The sequence below is a fragment of the Protopterus annectens genome, chromosome 6.part0 (genome assembly GCF_019279795.1).
Source record: "Protopterus annectens isolate FY-2018-M chromosome 6.part0, PAN1.0, whole genome shotgun sequence".
Lineage (NCBI taxonomy): Eukaryota > Metazoa > Chordata > Ceratodontiformes > Protopteridae > Protopterus > Protopterus annectens.
This window is the reverse complement of record NC_056737.1, coordinates 43,359,302-43,382,923: the sequence shown is the minus strand read 5'-3', so window position 1 is coordinate 43,382,923 and position 23,622 is coordinate 43,359,302. Positions and strand designations below refer to the sequence as shown.

General features: G+C 40.8%; 1 protein-coding gene across 4 annotated transcripts in view; it reads left to right on the top strand.

Moving 5' to 3' along the window:
* Nucleotides 1–23,622, top strand: part of LOC122804151 (pleckstrin homology domain-containing family G member 3-like) — a 1,602,862-nt gene that overhangs the window by 776,354 nt on the left and 802,886 nt on the right. For all 4 annotated transcript variants that reach the window (XM_044073839.1, XM_044073837.1, XM_044073836.1 and 1 more), the window contains one exon: nt 2,101–2,147. In XM_044073839.1, coding sequence (XP_043929774.1) covers nt 2,101–2,147 — 47 coding nt within the window. The remainder of the gene's footprint in view (nt 1–2,100; nt 2,148–23,622) is intronic.

Here is a 23,622-nt window from a genome sequence, read left to right as displayed (position 1 = left end):
ATTAGTGAATATAGTAACAGAGATAAAACAACTGGGACTGGAATCTTTAGAAAAGGGAAGAATCAAACTACTTAAGAAAAAATGGGAATTGTGGGAACAATACATGCAGAGACAAAACAAGGTTTAAGAGGAAGGATTTGAATGAGACATATAATGCTTAACTGACAATGACTGGATAGATTATAAGTGTATAATGTTTGCAGCTACAGTTGTTTCAGTGGTGTCTATGATGTATAATGTTTGCAACTAAAGTGGTGTTAGTGTTTGTTTTTCATTTATATAAATGTAGGATTGCCAGTGTTATACCTGTAAAGTCACAAGGCCTAGTTCAACTTGAACTGGGTCTGAGTCACATAGATGTTCAATTCAAGTTAAGCTCACCAAAACTGAAATCACTGTGTTGGGGAATCTGGTTCATCTGGGTTTGATAAAAGTAAAGCATTCTTGGACTGAATTGAGGCTGTTGTGAACTCTCTTTAAAGTTTCAAATGTGAATAGAGTACATATTGAGTTGTCTTCTTGCTACCATTCACTGTGTTAATAATCTGATTTCTCATGAATCAAGACAGGCTTTGGGCAGTGTTTGATCCCTCCATAAGAATATGTCTTTTCTGTGGCTGCAGCTGCAGGCAACCTTAAATAAATTGGATTATTTATCACTTTTGCCCCAGATGAGTGTGTCATTGCCTGACTCTCAGTGTTGGCTGTTGCCCATTGTTTCTCTTTGCCACACATTTATTTGGTAGTGTGACAGGCTACTGCACTCTGGGATCTGCATATCTTTATGTAGGTACTTGCAATAAAACAGTCACAAAAATCTCTTGGGTTAATCATCATCATCCCTTTCCCTGGCCATCCCCCACTTTTTTTGACCAATGCTTCTAAAGCATTTTCCATTCTTGGGCCAAAACTGTTATGGAACTCCAGCATAGCAAGTGCTAGGAAATTACACACGTTCTGGTCCCAAGGAAAAACACAGCTCTTTCCTTATTTGACGTAGAAAATTCCTGCAATTGCATAGGCTCTGTTGTACTCGTATTAGTTGTATTAGATGTTTCAGCTGTGTCAGGTATCTACAGTGCATTAGTATTGTGTTAAATTTTGCTGCTACAAGTTTTGCCTAATACCATTGTTTCATTTACATTCTGTTTTTTATGAAACTAGTAATCCTGTTCATAAACATTGAACATTGTGGAGCAGACCTGCTATGTCATAGATTGGCATACCGAAAGCCTGTTGTGATTTGTAAAAAGTAGAACAGTGGGACAAGACACAGCACAGTTGTCTTAACTAATTGCACAGGCAATGTATTGTATACATAGAGAATATATGCAGATAACCCCTTTCTTGAATGTGCACCATCATAAAAACAACCCCGTAATAACTTATGGTGCTGGCCCAAGAAGAACATAATTCACCCTCCCCTGGTAGTGTCTTGCTCGGCTGACAAAGTTGAATGGCACAATATTACTGTTAAAGTAACAAAAAAAAGTAAAATCAACTCCATTGTACAATAAAACAAACTACCAGCGATGGAGTCCTCCCTGATGCAGGCAAACCTGCTACCACAACTAAACTTGTCCCAAACCCATTCTGCTGATATACAGCGTAGGTGGCATCCCATGCACCATGGTGTACGAAGAGGTCCTGTGCTGCTCCATTCCACAAAATTGGATTGTAGTTGTATGCTGAGACTGACTACCTGAATCATGTTTGTGAAACACTCTACAAAATATACTGTGTAACATGTTTGTATATGTCAATGCTACATGTCTGTGAGCACCAGGGACAGCGGACCCTTGTGTTTCAGTTCACCTACCAGCAGAAAACATAAATGAAAGGATAAATGGACAATTCGGAAATGACCATCTTGATAGTTTTATAAGCCAGATCATGTGTCTCCTTCACTAGCTTTTGTGTTTGTAAGCTAGGTGTCCTTCAGATGCAAGCTTTCTGTTTTTCTGTCATTTGTCACTCATTAATGTTAGGATAGCAAAATGCATGTGTTATTTTCCACATGAGCAACACTGTAAGACCTTTGTAATAACATAATATTACTGTACAGCGCATGACTTCTGTGTATCTTTTTATTTTTTCTAGAGCCCCGAATTTCACATTTATACTCAATACTGCACCAACTATCCAAAGTAAGTAATCAGCACTTAAGTACAGATGTACATTTTACTGTCGTGTATTAAACTTAAGTGTTATGTTTTTTTTCATAGCTTACCAAGCACCTTAATAAAAATGGTAAGTTAGAAGTATTAAGTTTCAGCAACAGGCTGCAGTTGGTGGTTGTTTTGTAAATGGTATATAAGCAATAGTAAGCAAAAGTTCATAAATTACAATACTGCCATCTAAGTATTACAGCTCCATGGTTGTGTTTTTGTTAGTGCAAATACTTTTCCATGTTATGATGCAAGAGAATTACCTACACAGACATGAGGTAAGAGGACCCATTTTTTTAAGCAGGTAGTGCCATCTATGTGGTTAAATTTGTGAGCATATTCCCATGAAGCATTTCAGCTATGAAGACAAGGTCCAAAGAGTGAAACACACCTTTGTGTGCTTCTTCAAGTCTAAACAGTGGCAGTATAAAGACAGTTTTAGAAAAAAATGAAAGCTTCTCAATGGATGTGCGGAAATAATAAAATGTTCAATTAGTATTCCCAGTTTTGTGAACAAAATAGGTAGAAATTAAGAAAAATTTGAACATACCCAAGAGAGTAGTTGACATCAAAATGGTATGAAAGATACATACAATTGATGCATGTATTGATTAATTAATACAAGGCCCAATGTTTTTTGTTCATACTCTACTAGAATGTATACTTCACTTTTTTTTCCAGAGGGAAGTAAGAGGGAGTTTGGCATAATGGTTAAGATGTTTGTCTTACAGACACAAGGTGCAGTGTTTGATTCTCACATGGTCTAATTGGCTATGCATAAAATGGCCCACAGCAGCAATTAGCATAGTATTAATTTATGAACCTATTATGTGCAAATGTAAGTATGTGGTTTACGTGGCAGCATGTTCACAGTGTAACTCCTTCTATATAGGTAAAATGAAAAATTGAAGGACATAATTTAGGAACATTCATATGTTATTAGACTAAAGAACAAATTTGATTATCTGTACAAACATGCTTTGGAGTGCAATGATTTTAAAAAGTCATTTTTAAATTTGGTCATGACCCAGTGAGTGTTTTGGAGAAGGCAGTAAAATGAACTGCCTGTTAATTATTTGATGGCAGATTTCCTTAGATATCTGTAGCAACTATGGTTTTAATCAGTCCATGAATTTTACTTATGGTCTAAAGAAGTTAAGAAAACTTTTTTTTCGTATGATTTGATTACATATCTGGGGAGGTATAATCATTTGAAACGTTGTAACCCAGTTCAGGAAATCCCAAAATACAGAGACTGAATAGTGGAAAAAACATACTTGCATATATCAAGTGAGATGGCTATTTCTAAGAATATGTTCTTTCCTCTGAGGTATAACAATCTCTATATATAAGTTCAGAGAAGTGCAGGTTGCTTGTCCATCTACATAAAACAATTTAAAGGAAAAGATCAATGTTTGAGATTCTCTCTTCTGTTGTGTTTTCTGTCTTTTTTTTTTCAGTGTGTCGGCAGTTAGCATTATGAATGTTGTCATTTCAATAGGAAACCATCTGGAGATGATAGTTAAATAGAAATTTCTGTTATGTTTTAGAGACAAAAGTGCTTACTTTATTTTGCAGGTTTTTGTTTTTGTTAAATATTTTTCGGTAAGCTTCTTGCTGCTTCTGTGGATTTCTTTATTGCTTGACTGTTAGGTGAGAGAAACAAAGAAATCCTTCTCTTTTGTAAGCACTAGTTGACAGCCAACAACTTTGTGTGTGTGTGTAAGCTCGCATACACCTACTGGCATTCATGTGTTTGTGTGGAGGTGTGTCTCTCTCTAATGTCTCTGTTTATTAACACTGTGTCTTTGCAGTTGTGAACCATCAACATTGGAAGTATTGCATATAAAGTAGTGTTTGATATGTAGAATTAATTTTTACCAAAATAATTTGTATGCATACGGTTAGATGTGTATAGTAATGTCTTTCGGCTTTTCCCGGTTAGGGGTCGCCACAGTGGAACTTCGGCCCACTAATGATTGGCAGTGGAAGAAGGCACATCCATTTACACTCGCACCTACCTGCATGTCTTTAACGTCACTCGACTGCGGGGGGGACATGCAGACTCCACACAGAAGGTGCTCCAGACGAGAATCGAACAGGAGAGCCTCTTGCTGTGAGGCAACAACGCTAACCGCTGCACTACCGTGGTTAGATGTGTATGATAGTTCCAAATGACAAGGTATGCTTCACCTCAGAAGGATAAGTGTAAGCTTTGGAACATTTGAATTACTTAACCATCCAGTACTGCCTGGACTGCCATGACAACATGCACTTGTGATTAATGGCCTTAACTAGTCAAAAAAGAATTAAAAACATTCCTAGTTAAAAGTTATATGATCCCATAGCTCAAATGTCTGCACTGCCAATTTGCTGTTTGAAAACTTATTTTTTCTTCTTATTTCAGCAAATAATATCCTTGCAATCTGTAAATGTTGTTTTATGCTATCTATCATTAGCCAGTGTTATATTGGAAATGTCTTCTTTAATATCTACCAAACAAGCATTTATCAATTTTGATTGCTGGTTTGCAGTATGGTGTGAATTGCAGGAATCGTGTTAAATGACAACTGTACCCATAGACTCAAAAAACATGTTTATTTCATCATGGTTTGGTGTTTCCTACATTTTAACACCACTCTGGAACTATTTAGAGCTTTTTAGATATTTTTATACACAATTTCTGACTCTGACCACATGGGGTCTGGCATCTTGAAATAATTCTGACTGTTTACTCTGCCTCCAAGTATCCCAAAATGTTTGTCTGCAAAAAATTGCATCAGATCTGCCACGTTTTCCCTAAAGCTCCTGTCAGTGCACTGATTTTACAGGCATTCACTGCTGTGTTATAGTCACTTACTTTTGGTTAAAATGTTATCCTTTTTCAATGACTACTTCAAACACATGTAGTGCAAATGCTACAGAACAGAACTGAAATGTGCATTTTATTGCTCTTTCTTCTTAGAAATGCTAGCTTGATTTCTTTTGTGAAGGCTGAAATCTAGTTCTTCACGGTATCTCCTCTCCCCTTCATACCTGCTAGACCTAGCTGTCAAAGAGCTAAGGGTAATTTGACCCATTATCTGCATGTGATACGTTGGTTTGGACATGTGCTGAGGAGGGATGCTGAGTATATTGGGAAAAAAATGCTAAGGATGAAGCTACCAGGTAACAGGAGAAGAGGAAGGCCTAAGATAAGGTTTATGGATGTGGTGAGAGAGGACATGCAGGTGGTTGGTGTGACAGAGCAAGGTGCAGAGGACAGGAAGAAATGGAAACAGGTGATCTGCTGTGGCGACCCTAATGGGAACAACCGAAAGAAGATGATGATGATGACGATCTGCATGTGATTGACAGCTTACAGCAGATGACCAGACTAATGTACTGTTTTCTTGTCAGCCTTTCCTTCCTTACAGTGGGAGACTTTTTTGTTGCACTCCTCCTGTCAAATTTAGAACCAAGCTCCATAGCACTGGGAATAATCACTGTTTTGTAAAGCATCAAACTCCCACTTATTGTTTCTTCCTGTTTGGTTAAATAGCTAACAAATGATGCATTATAAACACAATATATTTCAAAGATTTGCATGACAGAACCCACATGCTTTTTTTAATTGGTAATTTAAGAAAATTACGGTATTGCATACTTCCTGTAATCTGATGACAGCACCCACATGCTTTTTTTAATTGGTAATTTAAGAAAATTACGGTATTGCATACTTCCTGTAATCTGATGTAGTGTTGTTGATTAATTGTGACAGACATCTGCTTTTTATGTCAAAACATGCAATTAATGTCTAAGCATGGTCATTGCAAATTTATGCTCTTAGTTTTTGCAGCTGTTACTGTGCTTCTGCCTGTACTTTATAACATATCGGTAGGGCTCTTCAGAAAAGTGAGATTATAGTTTGACATTTTTGCTAGGTTAAGAGTGGGCTGGGCAAGGCAGCTCTGACATCACAATGTGGGAGGTCCACTGGCTCTTCTATACAGCATTCAAATCAGGTGGGGATTACATCACTTTGGGGGAGGAAATGTCCCGGTAGCTAGATCAAAATCTCTGGCAGATGTGACATCATCATTTCAGAGCCAGCTAGTGGTTTTTCATCTTGGTTTTCAAAGTGAAAGTAAAGTAGTACGGAAAGGTAGGAAGCCTAACAGGGAAAAACAGTTAAGTGGATTCGTTTTTAAAGCTGCATGTGTAATTTTTCCAGGCTGTATCAACGAACAGGGACTAAAAGAGACAGCAGGTTGAGCAATCTGGTTTAATATCCCATTGCTGTCCTTTAAAATATGTATAGTCTAAAAATAAGGAAATATGAGGTATGGAAGAAGAAGCGCACTATTTATTTATTTTATGTATTCGTCTTTTGATTACTGAAAACGTCCAACTTAGGAAGAGCTCATTTTCATTGGAGGTCTGCAGGGAGAAAAGTTCCACAGATAAAATACAATTACAGATAATTTAATACTAATGACTAATGTACGTAACTTATGTATACAAAAAGGCACTTCTAGACAAGGCAGTGACAGTAGGCAAAGTAGTGATACAAAGTAAAGCGTAACACACTATTAAATGTGCACAAATTTTAAGTAGATTATGCAAAGTGATTAACAGGTAGATATGACAACTTAACCCAGGGATTTTGGAGTTGTAAGAAAAGGATAATTGTGTCAAATTCTATTCATTTGCAAGTAACAGGAGATAGTGAGAAGTATGAAAACAGACAAGAAAGACATTAGAATAACAATAGTAGTTCTCAGAAGAGGGGGCAAGTTAGTGACATAATAGGTGCTATGGCAACAAGATATTATAAAGGGAGGTTATAGAGAGACTTTATTGGGAAGTGGGAGTAGAAGTTAGAAAGGGGGGGGGGAGATATTAACACAATCCAACGGGATACATGATGCTACATTGAGGGGGTATTAGGAGTTATAGAGCTGCTGTGGAAGATAAAAGGTAAGATCTATATGTAAGGAAATGTTATGGGAAGATAAGTAAGATTATTGTTTAGTGAGTTTAATTTGGGTTAACACTTTCACACATACTTTCACTGTACTGCCAGTAGTTTATATAGAGGAGTTGATAGAGGTGAAAAAAAAACAAGGTATATCAGACTTTGATATCAAAACATGTGGTCATAGAAGACCTGCATGACTATGTCATCTTTCTCATAGAACTAATGTAAGTTGAGAGTCTGCATTTTTATAATGTCAGTATTGCAACAGGTAGTACACTCACCTTTAGTGCTTGAAGACCAGAAGGGTGTGGGTCCTACTCCCACTCCATTGATTGGCTTGCTGATACTGCAGTGCAGGATTGGGGGATGCCGTACTCCTGAATGTACTGTCCTTCGGATGAGATATTAAACTGAACTGGTGGTAGCTCAGGTGGATGTAAAAGATCCCATGACACCTATCGAGAAGAGTAGTGGAGGTTCCCCGATGCCTTGGCCAGATTTCCCTAGTGGTAAAAATACCACCTTGGGTCACCCATGAAAAGAACCCACTAGCATAGTGGGACTAACCCGATTAACAAAGGCTTGATGGATCTAGATAGCTAGATAAATAAATACATTAATGTATTGGTTGTGTCATGGAAATAATATAACATTTGAACCCATTTTTTAATGTTACAACCCTTCTTCAAAATGTAATGAAATTGTTTATATGTATTTAAAAATGATTTTATAGAGTGAGATCTGTGGACATAAACTTTGTCTGCGACATAAACAAGATATGTTGGAAGGACAGGTATGTGTCTCAAAGATTACCCCTTCCCTGGAACAGGCTTCCCAGTTATGAGAAGCAAAGCTCAGCCCTAATAATATTCAAATACAAGTTGGGCCACTGGATGGGAAATAAATTTACCCCCTGGTTTAGCAACTGTGTCCCTAATGAACAGGGACAGGGAACAGGGAAAGCCTGTATCATGACTCATAAAATTCCTTGGGGTATTGACACATCAGCAATATTTTGCTCAGTTTGGTGTAAACTTGTCTCTTGGACCAATAATCTAGTAAGCACCTATGAACCTAAGAGATGCAGTATGTTCCTGGAGCTGCAAAAGTAAATTTAAGCGACAGATTAACTTTTATTGTGCCTTGTCCCTACACCCAAAACAGTGCCCAAAATGAGATTTGTGATCATGTAAAAATAAGGAGAAAATTATGTTGTCTGTATTTGGGTGCTAATTTGCACCAATGTAATTCACTTTGCTTTTGCAAAACTATGTATTTTGAAGTGAATGAGTTAATTATAAGGAGGATGTGTGGGCTGTCCATCCTAGTGGACACTAAAATACATGTAGTTTTAGTTCAGTTTTAGTTAAATGCTTATTATGCAGGAAAATGTGTTTATTATTTCATATACAATAATAAACCAACCATCAAAAGGTGCTCTGCTAATAAACAGTATAGTAGTCCATGCATCTCAGTTAATGTCATGCTTGTGAAAGTAAACTAAAACAGTAAACTGTGAATGCCATTTTGTCTGGTATTCATAGTCTGTGCATTGTGCTATGTAAAGTGTTATGGAAAGTACTTGAAAAACAAAACCAAAGCAAGAACCAAACACAGTAGTAATTGTAAGCACTTTTGTTTTTTAATATTAAATCAAGAACTTCATCAGACAATTAACCAAGGAACCGACTAAAAATTTATTGGAAAACGTAAGAAAACAGGTGACAGATTAAAAGCATTATCACAAATGATCAGAACATCTAAAAAAGTGAATTAGGTATTTTATGTTTATTTTTATTATTTTTGTTCATCGATTTTGTTTAATTCACATGGCTTTTTGGAAGCAGCTACAACAGCACGAAAGCATTGCATCAGGACCCACTTTGTCTGTAGTAGCAGGAGCTGAGGAGCTCTGTGAGCAGTCAAAAGGTAAACAGCAGCTGGGTTCCCTATGAGGCAGAGGCAGGGACAGCGCATTGCATTGCTGGCAGATGCTTGTCTGATTAGGTTCACCATGGACCTAAAATGGTGCAAGCATCATTGTTCCCAGCCTATGCAAGACAGTACATGGACTGACAACATTGTGCATTAGACATTCCGTCATTGATATAAGCTAGGTGATTGGCAGGCAACAGTCATCACCATTTGCAGACCTGAAAGAGACAGTGACAGGTGACAGCAGTGTTATCATACTGACCAGAGGCATGGGGGGGTAGCTGTGGTAGCCATGCAGTCTGGTAGCAAGTTGTTGGGAATCAGAGATTACATCCTGCACTGGCATAATAGAACTGCTCTGTCAGAATTGGCAGTTGATACTATGATGGCATGTGGTCTTGAGGTTCAGTGTAGTTCATGCCAGGGGCAGGGTAAAGCAAGAGCATGTATGTGTACCCTGATGGGGCACTCTGTGTATGGTGCCAGTAGATGTGCGACCTCCATGATCTAGATGATGGCCACAAGTAAGCATGCTGTTGCTTCTACCTAATGGAGATATAGATGGTGTAGAATACTGGGGGCAAGAACATGGAGCCTGATGAAGTGTCCTGGGGTGGAGCCTGATGAGTACTGATGGCTTTAAATAAGAGTCTGTTTACACCTGGGAGTGCTAGTCTCTGTTACCAGAGCCAACAGTACTGCTGTCGCAGGTGTCTGTTTATATTGGTTGTGTTCGGACTATGATTATCCACCTCATATCTGGACCGTCCCACAGCCACAGACAACAAGACCTGCAGAGGCAGACTGGAAGGCAGTTAAAATATGCTTCATGGAGGCACCAAATTGTTCTGTGTTAGCTTCCAATGATCTGGGCAGCACCATCTGATCCTTGCTCCTGCGCTCCATGTGACTGTGCAGGCACTGTATGTCATCTATGTGAAGTGCATTTGTTTTACATCATCGTCATCACCATCATCATTCAGGTAGCACAACACATTCAGCATCTCCAGTTGATATTGGTAGCAACTCTGTGTGTGTGTGTGGATGACAACAGACACTACTATGCCTGTTGCACATTTGTACATGCATATCAGAAACAGTGCCGTTGACAGTCTCTGGGTTGGAGACTCCTTCATAGCCTAGGCTCACAGTTGCATGATGCCCACCAAACACTAATAAAGCTTTACATTTGACTTGATCCCCCATAGCCTCAACGTGTGTGGAGGATGTGTGTGAAGCTGACAGTGTCACTGTTTGATCAGACATTGCCATCATCATCATTCACAGGTGACCTGCTGGCATTAGGCATGTGTTGTCCCACTATTCTAGACCCTTCGCTAGTAGAACTTGTGAAAGAAACCTGTGGCAGCACTGAAACATACACTTATCTACCAGTGATGTTGCCACAGGGGTGTTTGAGAAAACTGGTGACTAACATATGGGCATCTGCAAGGTGTTGTAGCTGCAATCTGGAGGGCAGATACACAGAAGCCTGTTGCTGTAAAATTCCTGCCTCAGCTGCAGTGCATTGTACAAATATGATAATGTAGTGGCTGTTACTAACCCGTTGCATCCCTGTATGACACACATGCAGTTGTCGATAGCCCAACTCTCACATCCAAGCCACAACTGAATATTTTGCTCCCCATGCCCACAGAGGGACATCAGGAACTCCTCCACATCTGTGAGCCACTTCTGTGTTGGTGGTCTACCTTCTGTGGTAGATGTTTCTTTGGCAATATCCCACAATTTTTTTCTTGGCATACATCATATCAGTTACTGTTTGCCACATGTGTTGAAGAGTTTTATTATGGCCAACCATGGTACTGATGTCTTGCATCACTCCCTGTCCCACATAGTCTTGAGAAACCGTGTCTGTCCTGCCTTTGATCAGGTAGTTCATACCATGTTTTCAAAGGGCTTTGTAGGAACTCCTCAGTCTCCTGAGTTGTCCATGGAAAGATATGGACACTTGTAGGTTACATATGTAAATTAGTGTGTGTGTGTGTGTGTGTGTGTGTGTGTTTGTGCATTTGCATGACTTTCTGTGGTCCTCCCATATGGCTATGCAGTGGTCCCTCCCCCATTTAGTGTATCTGTCCACCATTGTGCTGTGACCATTCTCCCTTTCCTATACAAACTGTAGCAAAAGGCATGTCATCATGCTGTACCTTCATCCATCAGTGTATTGAACCCCTATATTGTTCTGCACATGTATTTTCCATATACATTGGCATGTCTCTCCTGTGTACAGAGACTGTCCTCTCATGTGTGGTATGAAATGTCTTTGATGTGCACAACCCATAGTGTACCTCCTTACCCCACACAGCTGAATGTGACAGTGTCATGCCATTTTGCTGAGTTCTGACACCCACGTACATCATTTTCTGTAAGTCCCTATTGCTATCCTCCATGAGTTTTAAGTATAGGCATCTTGTCTTCCTTCAGTATGCCTATCATAAAGTCTGGTGTCTTATTTTGAAAACTCCCGATTCCATTCACCTTAATGCAGTTTCACACAGTATAGCTTTACCAATGTGTATCATACTAACAATGGCCTCAGCATGGCAACTGTGCTACGAAGGAATTTAGTGTGGTTGCTTCTAAATTCCTACCTTAATGGTGTGTACTGTACACATCCACAATAAACAACACCACTATGTGTATCCAGGGACTAGGGACACATGTACACAATACTTGTGCATGGAGCCTATAAAGCTCACATTGCCAGAACTCGTTGAGCTACTCCATTTTTTAAGTAACACCTCATTGCTGGTGGAAATTACAGTGGTGTTTCCATAGTTTTCATGTACTACGTCAGATTTAGAATGCTAACTTGAGACCCAAAATCTGAGCTACTAAAACTTCAGTTTACCATGGATGACACAAGCTACCACCTTATAGTAAGCTATTAAACTCCCTCCATGTCTCCAGATGATTGTGTTAGATTCCTAGACATTTTAGAAGAAAATCCTATAAACAGTAACTCCATAGTCTTAGGTGACTTCAACTGTCAAGCCATAAAATATAGAACCTGTAGCTCTGCCGTGAGATTTCTAGATTTCATAAATAGGAATTCCCACTGCAAAATAGTTAAACCCACTACATGCCAAAATATTCTAGATCTGGTCCTCATTAATATTGCCTCTACCTGTTTCACTCCCCTAATCTCTCTTACTCCAGCTTAGTTGGACCATAACTCATGACATTTACTCTGAAGACTACCATTCCCCTGTAACCAGTATTGTTAATTTTTAAGGACGTCAAAAGTGTGAATCTTGTGCAGTTATATGATAAAATATCTAAATTCACCAATGACATCACTGCCTACATAGCAAACGTCTTCACTAAGAAGTTTTATGCCCACTTAGAGAAATACATAGATCTAGCAGTCCCAAATAGAGCCAAATACAATGGGAAATTTAATAACCCCCCACCCCCGGTCACCCAAAATAAACTTTATAACAAGAGTAAAATAACCCATGAATGAAGCTCAGCTTCCAAAGCAAGGATAACTACAAATCCTTTTTTAGCTATGTTAGATAACTAAGGAATAATACTCAACATTTCTGTGAACTTAAAATTGTGGCAGAAGAGCAGTGTATTTAAAGCTGGAGACAGTAGAACGTTTGTGGAAAATCATTATTCGCTGTAAATCAGACAGAAGAGAAGCAAATTTATTCCAGTAGTCTGGGAATGTTTGGAGGCACGTGAGAGATTCAGTCTGCTCTATCCAGGCATCTTTAGAATATTTCCTTGGCTCTAGATGATTGTCACGGTTGGTGACACTCCAGCCTCACGTGCAAAAATGGGAAAGGGGGGTTGTGGACGGATGGATGGATCTTTATGCAGAACAGGTTAAGGAGGAAATACAAAAGTTTGTCCAAGAAAAAGTGAGCCATCAAGCAGAAAGGGACTCTGCTTCTCATTCTTCTGATAGTAAAGCTTATAGAGACACTTTGCCAGTGAAACCTTTCACATTGTAGTAAAGGAAAATACTTGAGAGAGAGAGAGAGAGAGAGAGAGAAAAGCACAGCCGATTACTAGAAGACTCGGGAGTACCTTGGAATTGAACTGAAGTATGGAGTTGGGAGATGGAGATGAATGGAAAAAGACCAGCAATACAGAAATTAGTGAATAAATGTGAGATTATAAAGCCTCAATTGCATTTGTGAAATATGGCTGTACAGGAAAAAGTGGAAAAGAATGGACTTTTTTTGACTTTGTTAAACTTGGGAGGGACTGAAAGGCATTTGTCTCACGTTATGTCACTTGTGATGCCCCACCACTGGCAACAATAATCAAGGAGCTTCAATCATCACCATTAGCACCAGTGGGAGACGTACATTGGGAGGATGACAAATACACACAGTATTTCCAGATGCTGCTCTCTGAATCAATTTCAATTTCCCTTAAAAGCACACAGAGACCATAGTCGGTCCAGGGCAGGTTTCTCCTGATCCCCAATAAGACTCCCCACTGGAACAGCCACAGAGTTGAGATCTCAGCTGAGTGGCCAAGCCAAGACCTTCAACACCTTGTCTGTACAACCAGTGCTTTATGTCCCTGCCCAAGTAGCTGACACACGCACACTTTGATGTCTGATTTATACACACACACATCTGGGAAAGGCTGGCATAGGTTTACTAGCTATGCCCCCCTTCTGCCCAGACTGTAAGGTAGATGTCCTTCAAGGATGCATCTGCAGTCATAACATATGGGTTGTCCTGCCTCAGGCAGCCCTTCGGTCGGCCAGATTCCAAAGTCTGGGTCTGGCATCGGCTGATGTCGCACCTTCCCCGACGTCAGAGCGTCTGGGGTATAAAAGCATCAGCCGACGCCATTTTCCTCAGTCTTTCTTGCCGCGCGGTGCCCGAAGCAGAAGCTGTTCGCAAGTGCCGGTCGGTCAGATCCAGTGATTTCAGCTACTGAAAACTTCAAAAAAGCTAAGTACCCCATTGGGGACTCTTTCTTGCTTCAGCCGATGTCAGATAAAGTAAATAATTGTTTAACTTGTGGCAAACAAATACCTCATAAGGATTTCCATTCCTACTGCCTTCCTTGCTTAGGCCCAGACCACGACGTATCGTCCTGTTCAGCCTGTGCTTCCTTCAACCGACGAACTCTTAGACGTCGGTCGGAGTTTGCAGAGGAATTTTTGGGGCTAGTTTTGCATATAAAATGCCATCGGAGACTCCGACATCACATTTGGTGAAAAAACGGAAGGACAAGGACCGACACTAGCGGCCCGCGGTTTCGGCTCAAACCATGGTAAGGCCTACCGCGAGTGTCTCGGTTTCAGCCGAAACCGAGTCCTCGGAGATTCCTTCATCCGAATCCACTCAACCGACCACCGCGGCCCAGGAGGCCCCGGCTGAGTCGGCTACCGAGCTACCTACCGAAACTAGTGCCCAGGATATGTCCGACACCATTCCTTTGGACATATCTACTCCTGCACGTGGGGCAGCTAGGCCCCCTGCTTCCATGTCCATTAAGGCTTTTTCTAGGGCTAAAGCTGCTAAACTTTCTAAAGCTTTGCCTCCCAAGACTACATCCCAGAGGCCTTCCTCTAGTTCTCAGATCCTCAGCCTTGCAGAGGACCTTATTTCTTTAATTAGAGGTTCACAACCTCACCCGGACAGGGCCTCTCACCCTCCACCAGACAAAAGGCCCAGGACTGAGCCTTCTGACCCACACTCTTCAGATGAGTCCTCGGATGGTTCTGAGTTGTCAGACCACCAGGAGGAGGCTTATTCGCCCTATGAGGATTTTGATGCAGAAGAATCTATCCCTTCGGCCTCCCCTCCTGAAGAGTTTTCCTTTGGTGAGACTCTACACTCCATGAGAGAGCATTTTCAATGGCAAGGTCAGGATTTCTCTGATTCTAGAAAAAGATTAAGGACCTTTTTACATTTGCCTCAGCATAGGCCCTTAGCTATACTTCCTGTTTTGAATGTAATTGATGATGTGTACAATGATGTCAGTACAGCCCCTGATACTCTCCCCCCGGCCCCTGCCAAACCTGATAGATACTACAGGGTCCCGGATTCTCATTTTCATCTGTATAAAGCCCATTCTGCAGACCCAGAAACTGTTACTCTGGGCCCTAAAGGGGTTGCGGCTGCCTCTGCCAAAAGTCCTCTACCTTCTGAAAGAGAGTCTAGAGCTTTAGAGAAATGGGAAAAGAAGGTATATGCTTCTGCAGCTCTTTCCGTCAGGGCACTAAATTGTCAATTTCATATGATACAGTACCAAGAGTATTTGTTAGATGAACTGAACAAGAAGCTTTCTTCTCCTGAGCCCCATTGACCGTAAATCCCTTCAGGATCTGGTACACAACTCACAGCAGGTTAGTAATCATTTCTTAAAGTGTGGTTATGATGCATTGGAGGCTTCATTTAGGTCAGCTATGACTGGGGCAGTTATTCATAGGCATGCCTGGCTGAAGGAACAATCTTTGCCAGACCATGTTAAAGCTAAATTCCTGGATGCTCCAATGGAGAAACAAAATTTATTTGGCTCCTCTGCTCAGGAGGTCTTAAAAAAGTATGAAGAAAAGGCAAAATCTGTGCAAACAGTTAAGGATTTCCTACAAGTACAACCACCGAGATTCAGCAGAAACTGGCCTACTAAGAATTGGTCCTTTCCAGACTCGGACAGAGCCCAGAGAGGCAGGAACAGATGCCCCAGAGGCAGAGGCCAATCTAGGAGCTCTTACAGAGGCCGCCAGTGGCAGCCTGCCAACCAGAGAGGTAGTGCAACAGCAGCAACAACAACTACTACACCAGGGCAGGCTCAATGACTTTACTCTGATTCCGCCCACCAGGGCTCAACTGGAAGCACCCTTGGGCGGAAAGCTTGCTTTATTCTCGAAAAATTGGCATTATATTACAAAGGACACATGGACACTGCATATAATAGACAAAGGATACAGGTTCCACTTCCACACTTTGCCAAAAAGAAACGGAATGCCAAACCTACCACCAAATCAGAGGGCAGAGGCTTTAAAGCAGATCAACAACTTGCTTCAAATGAAAGCTATAGAACAGGTACCACTTTCAGAGCAAGGCCAAGGATTTTACTCCAGACTATTCCTTGTACCAAGAAAAGAACATCAATGGAGGCCTATTCTCGACCTGTCCGCACTGAATACTTACCTCATTGTGCCGAAATTCAAGATGCTGACCCTACAGCAACTTCTTCCCATGTTGGGCAAGGAGTCTTGGCTGGTGACTCTAGATCTCAAGGAGGCATATCTGCACGTCCCTATTCGACCAAACTGCAGAAGACACCTCAGATTTCTTGCAGGATCAGAGCATTATCAATTCTCAGCATTGCCCTTTGGCTTATCTACTGTGCCCAGAGTATTCACGAAATGCCTGGCATCAGTAATTGCACACTGCAGACTTCAGGGGATTCAAATCTACCCTTATCTGGACGACTGCCTTATACAAGCGGACAGCAAGGTAAATTTGATAAAAGACTTGGCCTATGCCATCCACCTACTACAGGCATTGGGATACACAGTCAACATCCAAAAATCAAGACTGGTTCCATCCCAAAGGATAACCTTTCTGGGTGCGGATCTAGACACAACCATCCAAATGGCCTTTCTCACAGCAGAAAAACAAAAACAACTTCCGGATTACTTCATGAATCTGACAAGACAAGCTCAGCTTACTGCAAGGAAAATCCTGCAGGCCCTGGGTTACATGGCATCCTGCATAATTCTGATACCACAGGCCAGGCTGCATATGAGAAAATTACAATGGTATCTAAGGAGTGTATGGTCTCAACACAGTCACAGTTTGGAAACTTTGATACCAATCATTCCTTGCCTTCAAAAGGAATTCCTGTGGTGGGCTCAGGCCTGCCAGTCCAACAGAGGGTTGCCTTTCAACAAACCAAAACAAAACAAACCATCACCACGGACGCTTCAGACCGAGGATGGGGAGCACACATGGAGGGCAAATGTATCCAAGGCCTATGGTCTCAAGGACAGCTACACATGCACATAAACCAAAAGGAAATGCTGGCAGTGATGAATGCAGTCGAGGCTTTCAAACCCTTCCTCCATCAAGGCCACCTGTTAATAAGGACAGACAACACCACGGTCATGTGGTACATAAACAAGCAGGGAGGCACACACTCCTACCCTCTATGCCGGCTGGCTATGAATCTATGGGAGCTATGCCTGAAACTCAATATCCAACTGCAGTCCCAGTTCGTGCCAGGAAAGGAAAACACACTGGCAGACAGTTTAAGCAGAACTACCATGGATGCACACGAATGGATGCTGCACCCAGACATCTTCCAACTCATAACAAAGGCATGGGGAATGCCGGAGATGGATCTGTTCGCCTCCCCCTTCAACCATCAACTGAGGACATTCTACTCAAGGACATACCACCCACAAGCATGGAGGGTGGACTCTCTCTCTTTCAGCTGGAAAGCTCTAAAAGTATATGCCTTACCACCTCTCCCTTTAATGTACAAGGTTCTACTGAAGATCAGGGAGGAACAGCCAAGAGTGATTCTGATAGCTCCAGACTGGCCAAGGCAACACTGGTACCCACTATTGAGGAGCATGTCACAGGCAAAACCGTGGCCTCTCCCCCTGTGGCCTCTTCTTCTGACGCAGAACAATTTCAAGATCATGCATCCCAACTTAAAAACATTGCAGCTAACTGCCTGGAAAATCCCTTAAATCCAAAGCAAAATGTTTTATCACAGAGGGTGAAGGACATTATCATGGAAGCTCGCCGGCCCTCCACAAGGAAGACATACTCAGCTAAATGGAAAAGATTTTTCATTTGGAGCACATCAAAAGGCTTAGATGTGACAGTGGCAAGCATGACACATATTCTGGAATACTTAGCAGAGCTGTTCCACAATGGCCTCTCCTATTCTTCTATTAAGATTCATGCCTCAGCAATCTCAGCAGAATACAATGTGGATCCACCTATCTTCTCACAAGCAGCAACAGCGGATCTTCAGTTTCTGTCTTGGAAAACTGCATTCCTTCTGGCAATAACTTCAGCAAGAAGAGTATCTGAGTTACAAGCATTAATGGCAGTACAGCCATTTCTTATCTTCCATCAGGACAGAGTTACACTAAGAACTAATCCTACTTTTATGCCAAAGGTGGTATCTAGGGTATCCTTGAACCAAGCTATTCACTTGCCTACATTCTTCCCAAATCCACAGAATAGAGGGGAAAAACTTCTGCACACCCTGGATATACACAGACAACTACACTACTACTTGGACAGAACTAAAAGTAGCAGAAAAACTGACCAACTATTTGTAGCATATGCTGCTGGGGTGCAAGGAAAAGCAATTTCCAAACAGACAATTTCAAAATAGATAGGAAATTGCATTCAATTTTGTTACTCCTTTCATGGAAAGTCAGTTCCTGCAAACCTCAGGCCTCATTCCACAAGGGCCACGGCCACCACTACAGCCTTCCTACGAGGGGTGGCTACCAAGGACATTTTAGAAGCTGCTACTTGGAGCTCCGTGCATACATTTACCAAACATTACAATCTACCTTTATACTCCAGATCCAGAGCAGGCTTTGCTACTGCAGTCCTGCAGGGGATCTTAACTACACCATCTTTTTCTTAGTACCTCCTCCCCAGATTGGCTATGGTATTCTACCCATATGTTATGACTGCAGATGCATCCTTGAAGGACATAGTACAGTTTTGTACCTACCATAAATGTAGATGTTCGATAGGTATGCATCTGCAGTCAGGTTTACCCTCCCTCCTACCCCTCTGTGGTATTCCCAGGGTGTTTACCCCTCTTTTAGCTAGCTGGGGGAATCTATTATGGTGTATTTGTTTGTATATACATGTATATATATATATATATATATATATATATATATATATAATTTTGCAAATGTTTGGAATTCTATTGCATTTATCCAAATTTAGCCTTCTTAGAGGGCACCTGGCATCTGGGGCAAGAAAAACTGAGGAAAATGGCGTCGGCTGATGCTTTTATACCCCAGGCGCTCTGACGTCGGGGAAGGTGCGACATCAGCCGAGGCCAGACCCAGACTTTGGAATTTGGCCGACCGAAGGGCTGACTGAGGCAGGACAACCCATATGTTATGACTGCAGATGCATACCTATCGGACATCTATATTTATGGTAGGTACAAAACTGTACTTTATCACTGCCACTGTTTATCAGCTACTTTAAGGCCCTTAACAAAGGGTGTCCAATCTTACTGTGTAATGTTACTGTTAATACAAATGGTAGTTTGACCAAGAACAAGGCTATTAGGAGTGGCCTATCAGTATCACCAAATAAAGAGACAAGTGCTCTCAGAATTTAAATATGTCTGACAAATATCAGCCACAGTAAAAGTTTTAAATATATTTAATAGTAAATAATAAAAGAACAATAAAATAGTATATAATCACAGTAACATCAGAGTTCAGAATAACAGGAAAAATTTTAAACAATATTGTAGGACAGTCTCAAATAAAGAAAAACATTTAAATTAAGCTTTGATATATTTATGACTATATCTAGAGAATTACTATTTCACAGTTAACTTACAGAGCAAGCAAGTGTATGGTGAAGGGTCCTCTTTAGTTGTTGTCAGGTCAAAGACAAATACAGAATACTCAGTCTCTCTCAGACAGTTCTTAAATTAATATCTCAAATATTACTGCTGGGATAGCTTGCAGAATGACATCATTTCTTGTCATCTGACTCTATCCTAGGTGGAAAACAACCATTGATGCAGCTGGTAGCATTTAACATCTACCTGTGAAAATACATAGACAGGGTTTTTCTTTGATCTAAGGCAGATCCTGGAAGTCATAAAACAATAAATTACTTCCACATCTCATGCCTAGTAATTATTCCTCTTTCAAGACAACACAGAGAGCTCCTTAGTATAGACATCCTGTCTCTTGCTGTCATAAAGTAATTTAATTTCAGCTATTTTTCTGAAGTTAACCGCTTGTGTTCCAGTTTCCATTGTTAAAATATATACATCTAAACAGTTTTTGTTAGGTTTATAGACATCAAGGAATAGTTGGTTGGATGTACGGAGAGGATGATTTGGGGTGTAGTATGAAACATGGAAGGAGAGAGAGGGGTTGGATGTAAGTTTGAATAGAATGGAATGTGTGATTTGTAATTGTAAGAGTCGGAGCTGTTGGGAGAATTCAAGCCATTGAAGTGTGATTAGGACAAGGCACAGGGGAGAGTTATGTGGTGAGTTAGTAGCAAACGTAGCTATTTTGTGGTATGTTTGTTCTGGCTTAGACAAAAGTGTAGACTGGACGTTAGTAAAGATTGGGGCTGCATAAAGGAGGGAGGGAAGGAGGAGTGCTTGAGCCAGCGAGAGTTTAGCTTCCGAAGTAAGAAATTTCTTATTTCTGTACAGTAGACCTAGGTTTTGGTGTTTTTTTAATACTTTGCTGGATATTCAGATTACATTTAAGTTTGTCATTGATAATGGTACCCAAAAGCTTGATGTGGGGTTTAGCTTTAATGATGGTGCTGTCAAGGGATGTGATGACAAAGGTTGACTTGTGGTGAGATAGAGGTCGAAGAAAGAATAGCAGAAGTTTCATTTTTTTATTTAAAATGAGCTGATTATTAGAGACTGGTTAGTCTATTTGGCAACATGCACCTGCGGGTCCTTTTACATTGGACAAACATCTCGTCCTCTCAGGCTCAGAATCTCTGAATATGTAAGTAACATTAAAAAGAAAAAAGTTAACACTGCTTTGTATAAACATTGTTTGGCACACAAAACTGCAAAATTTACTTTCATGATCATTGATATGGTCAAGGGCAACAAATCTAACAAAACTGGATGGCATTCTATTTTAGATTCTAAAGAAAAGAAATGGATTGTAAAGCTAGGTGGACTGTTCCCACCTGGCCTCAATGAGCAATGTTGAAAATGAACCATTGGAGTTGCACTTGAATGTATTTAAACTGTAGCATCTGACTCTTCACTGATGAAGGCTGTGTTTTTTTACCAGCCTAAACCGGTCTGGTTATTTGTCTTTATGCTATTATAATCCATAAATGTTCTTTTCAGGTCACAGTTTGCTGGCTCAACTTGCTTTTTTTTTGGATCTGATTATTAGAGAGACACTTTTCTATGGACAGGAAAGAGTCTTGGGTGTGTGTGTGGAGATGAGAGATGTTATTGAAGATGGAGATGAGTGTAGAAGTTTTTCGGCATATTGAATAAGTGTGGCCTGAGCTGATTATCAGAGAGCCACTTTTCTATGGACAGGAAAGAGTCTTGGGTGTGTGTGTGTGGGAATGAGAGATGTTATTGGAGATGGAGATGAGTGTAGAATTTTTTCAGCATATTGAATAAGGGTGGGCTGATTGCAAGAGGTAGGGAGGTCATTAGTGAAGATATTAAACAGAACGAGGCCTAGGATGGAGCCCTGGGGGACTCCAGATTTGATGGGTAGAAAGGGGGAGCAAGAAGTGAGCCATCTGACTGATTGTTGCCTGTTGCACAGATAACTAAAGAACCAGCCAAGTGAGGGCCCAGAGAGATTGAGATCAGATAGTTTGGATAGAGGTGAAGAGTGTGACATGGTATCAAAGGCTTTGGAGAGGTCGAGGAAAAGACAGGATACAAGTTGGTTATTCTCTCTGGTACAGTGTGAGTAAAAGATAACAGTGCAGTGGCGGTACTGTGGTTTGGCCTGAGACCTTGTTGAGTAGTAGTTAGCAGATTAACTTGGAGAAGAAAATTCAGTAGTTGAGTATGCATTCATTTCTCAAGTATTTTTGAGGCAGGTGAAAAGAATGGCTGTGGGTCTATAATTTGATCGGTCAGTAGAATTTCCACCTTTATGTAGTGGAACAGTGTAGCAGGATTTCCAGATGTCTGGGACTGTGGCTTCTTGAATGGATCTATTGATTAGCAGAGATATAGGATAAGCTATGGATTCAGTGGCTAGTTTGAGGAAGATGGGAGGTAGGTTGTCTGCAGAGGAGAGCAGAGTTTAAGTTTGAGCAGAAGTGATTTAATGTAAGCAGTAAAGACAGGTTTAAAGGAGAAAGGGTTTCTGTTGCATGGGTTAGAAGAAGTGGGAGAGGAGTCAAAATTGTGGTTGGTGTGAGTACATTTTTGGATCATATCTGTGAAGTAATTATTAAGAAGGGTGGCAGTATGTTTTGGGGTATTTGGGATGGGGGTGGGTGTGGAAAGGTTTCCAGTGTGAAGACTTTTGTTTATGGTAGACAAGAATTTTTGTGGGTTAGATTTTCTGTTGAATTAGGGTGAGATGAATGTTTTCTCTTAACTTTATAAATAAGTTTTTTGGAAAGATTCCTGAGTTCTCTATAGTTTTGGAGCACAGATAGTGATTTAGTTTTAACCCAAGCTTTCCAAACACTATTTCTTTTATGCATAAGGGATGGAATTTCTTTAGAGAGCCAAGGGCATAATTTGCTTTAATTCTAATTCTCCTAGTCGAGACGAGAGTTAAGAATATCAAGGAATATATGATTACATTTTTGCATGTCATCATTAGGAGGAAGCTGCCGGAGGAAGGACCAGTTGATGTTAGACAATGTATAGTTAAATATGTTGTCATTAGAGAGTGTTTATGACAGTCTCTGTATGAGTGTGTTTTTGGTGATTGGAGAGAATATCTTTGGATGTGGGTGGGAAGATGATCATTCATGGTGTCAAGTAAGGTATAGGGGTTGTGGTAAAGGTTAGGGGTGTTTGTGAGAATCCAGTCTAGGTTTGGATTGGTAGAAGAGGTTTTCCGCATGCGTGTGGGGGATGTCATAAGTTAGTGGAAACTATGTAGGTTAATACAGAGTTGTGGGGATTCTGATATTAATTTGGACCAGTCAGTATTAACATCTTCAAGAATGACAGTTTCATAGAGTATATTGTGGGAGACCCAAGACAGAATATGCCCAAGGTTGGGAATATTATTGCCTGGATGATGTATATGGAGGCTATGGCAAATTTCTTGTGTGAGTTTAGGTGGCAGTTAAGAATAAGTAGTTCAGTAGCATGGAAAGTGGATACAGGAATAGTTAGAGATGAGAGGTTCACTTGATCAGAGTAGAGGATTGGCAATGCCTCCACCTTTTTTGGGATTCTGTCGGAGCGGTAAATGCTATAACCTGGTGGTAGAATTACATTATTCATGATATGTGGTCTTAGACAAGTTTTGGAAAGGGTTAGAATGTGTGGGGAGGTATGGGCCATCCAACCATGGAGTTCACTGGTTTTGTTGATGAAACATTGGATGTTCGTAGAGTAGATAGGCTTTTGGGGTAAGAAGTGGAAGGGCTGGGAGGGGGAACCAGGGATCGGAGAAAGGAGGGGGGGAATGGAAGACGAGGTATTGAGATTCATGTTGGCAGTTGGGGTGTGGGGGCAGGGTTGGGGTGGATGTTACCAGAAAGAAGTACAGTAATTATCAGTGTATCAAGTAGTGTATGGAGAGGGTAAGAAGTGTAGTGCTTTATTTTAGATTTGCAGGAGAGAGAGGTGAGCTGCAGTGAGGCAAATATTGTAAAAGTTATAGAG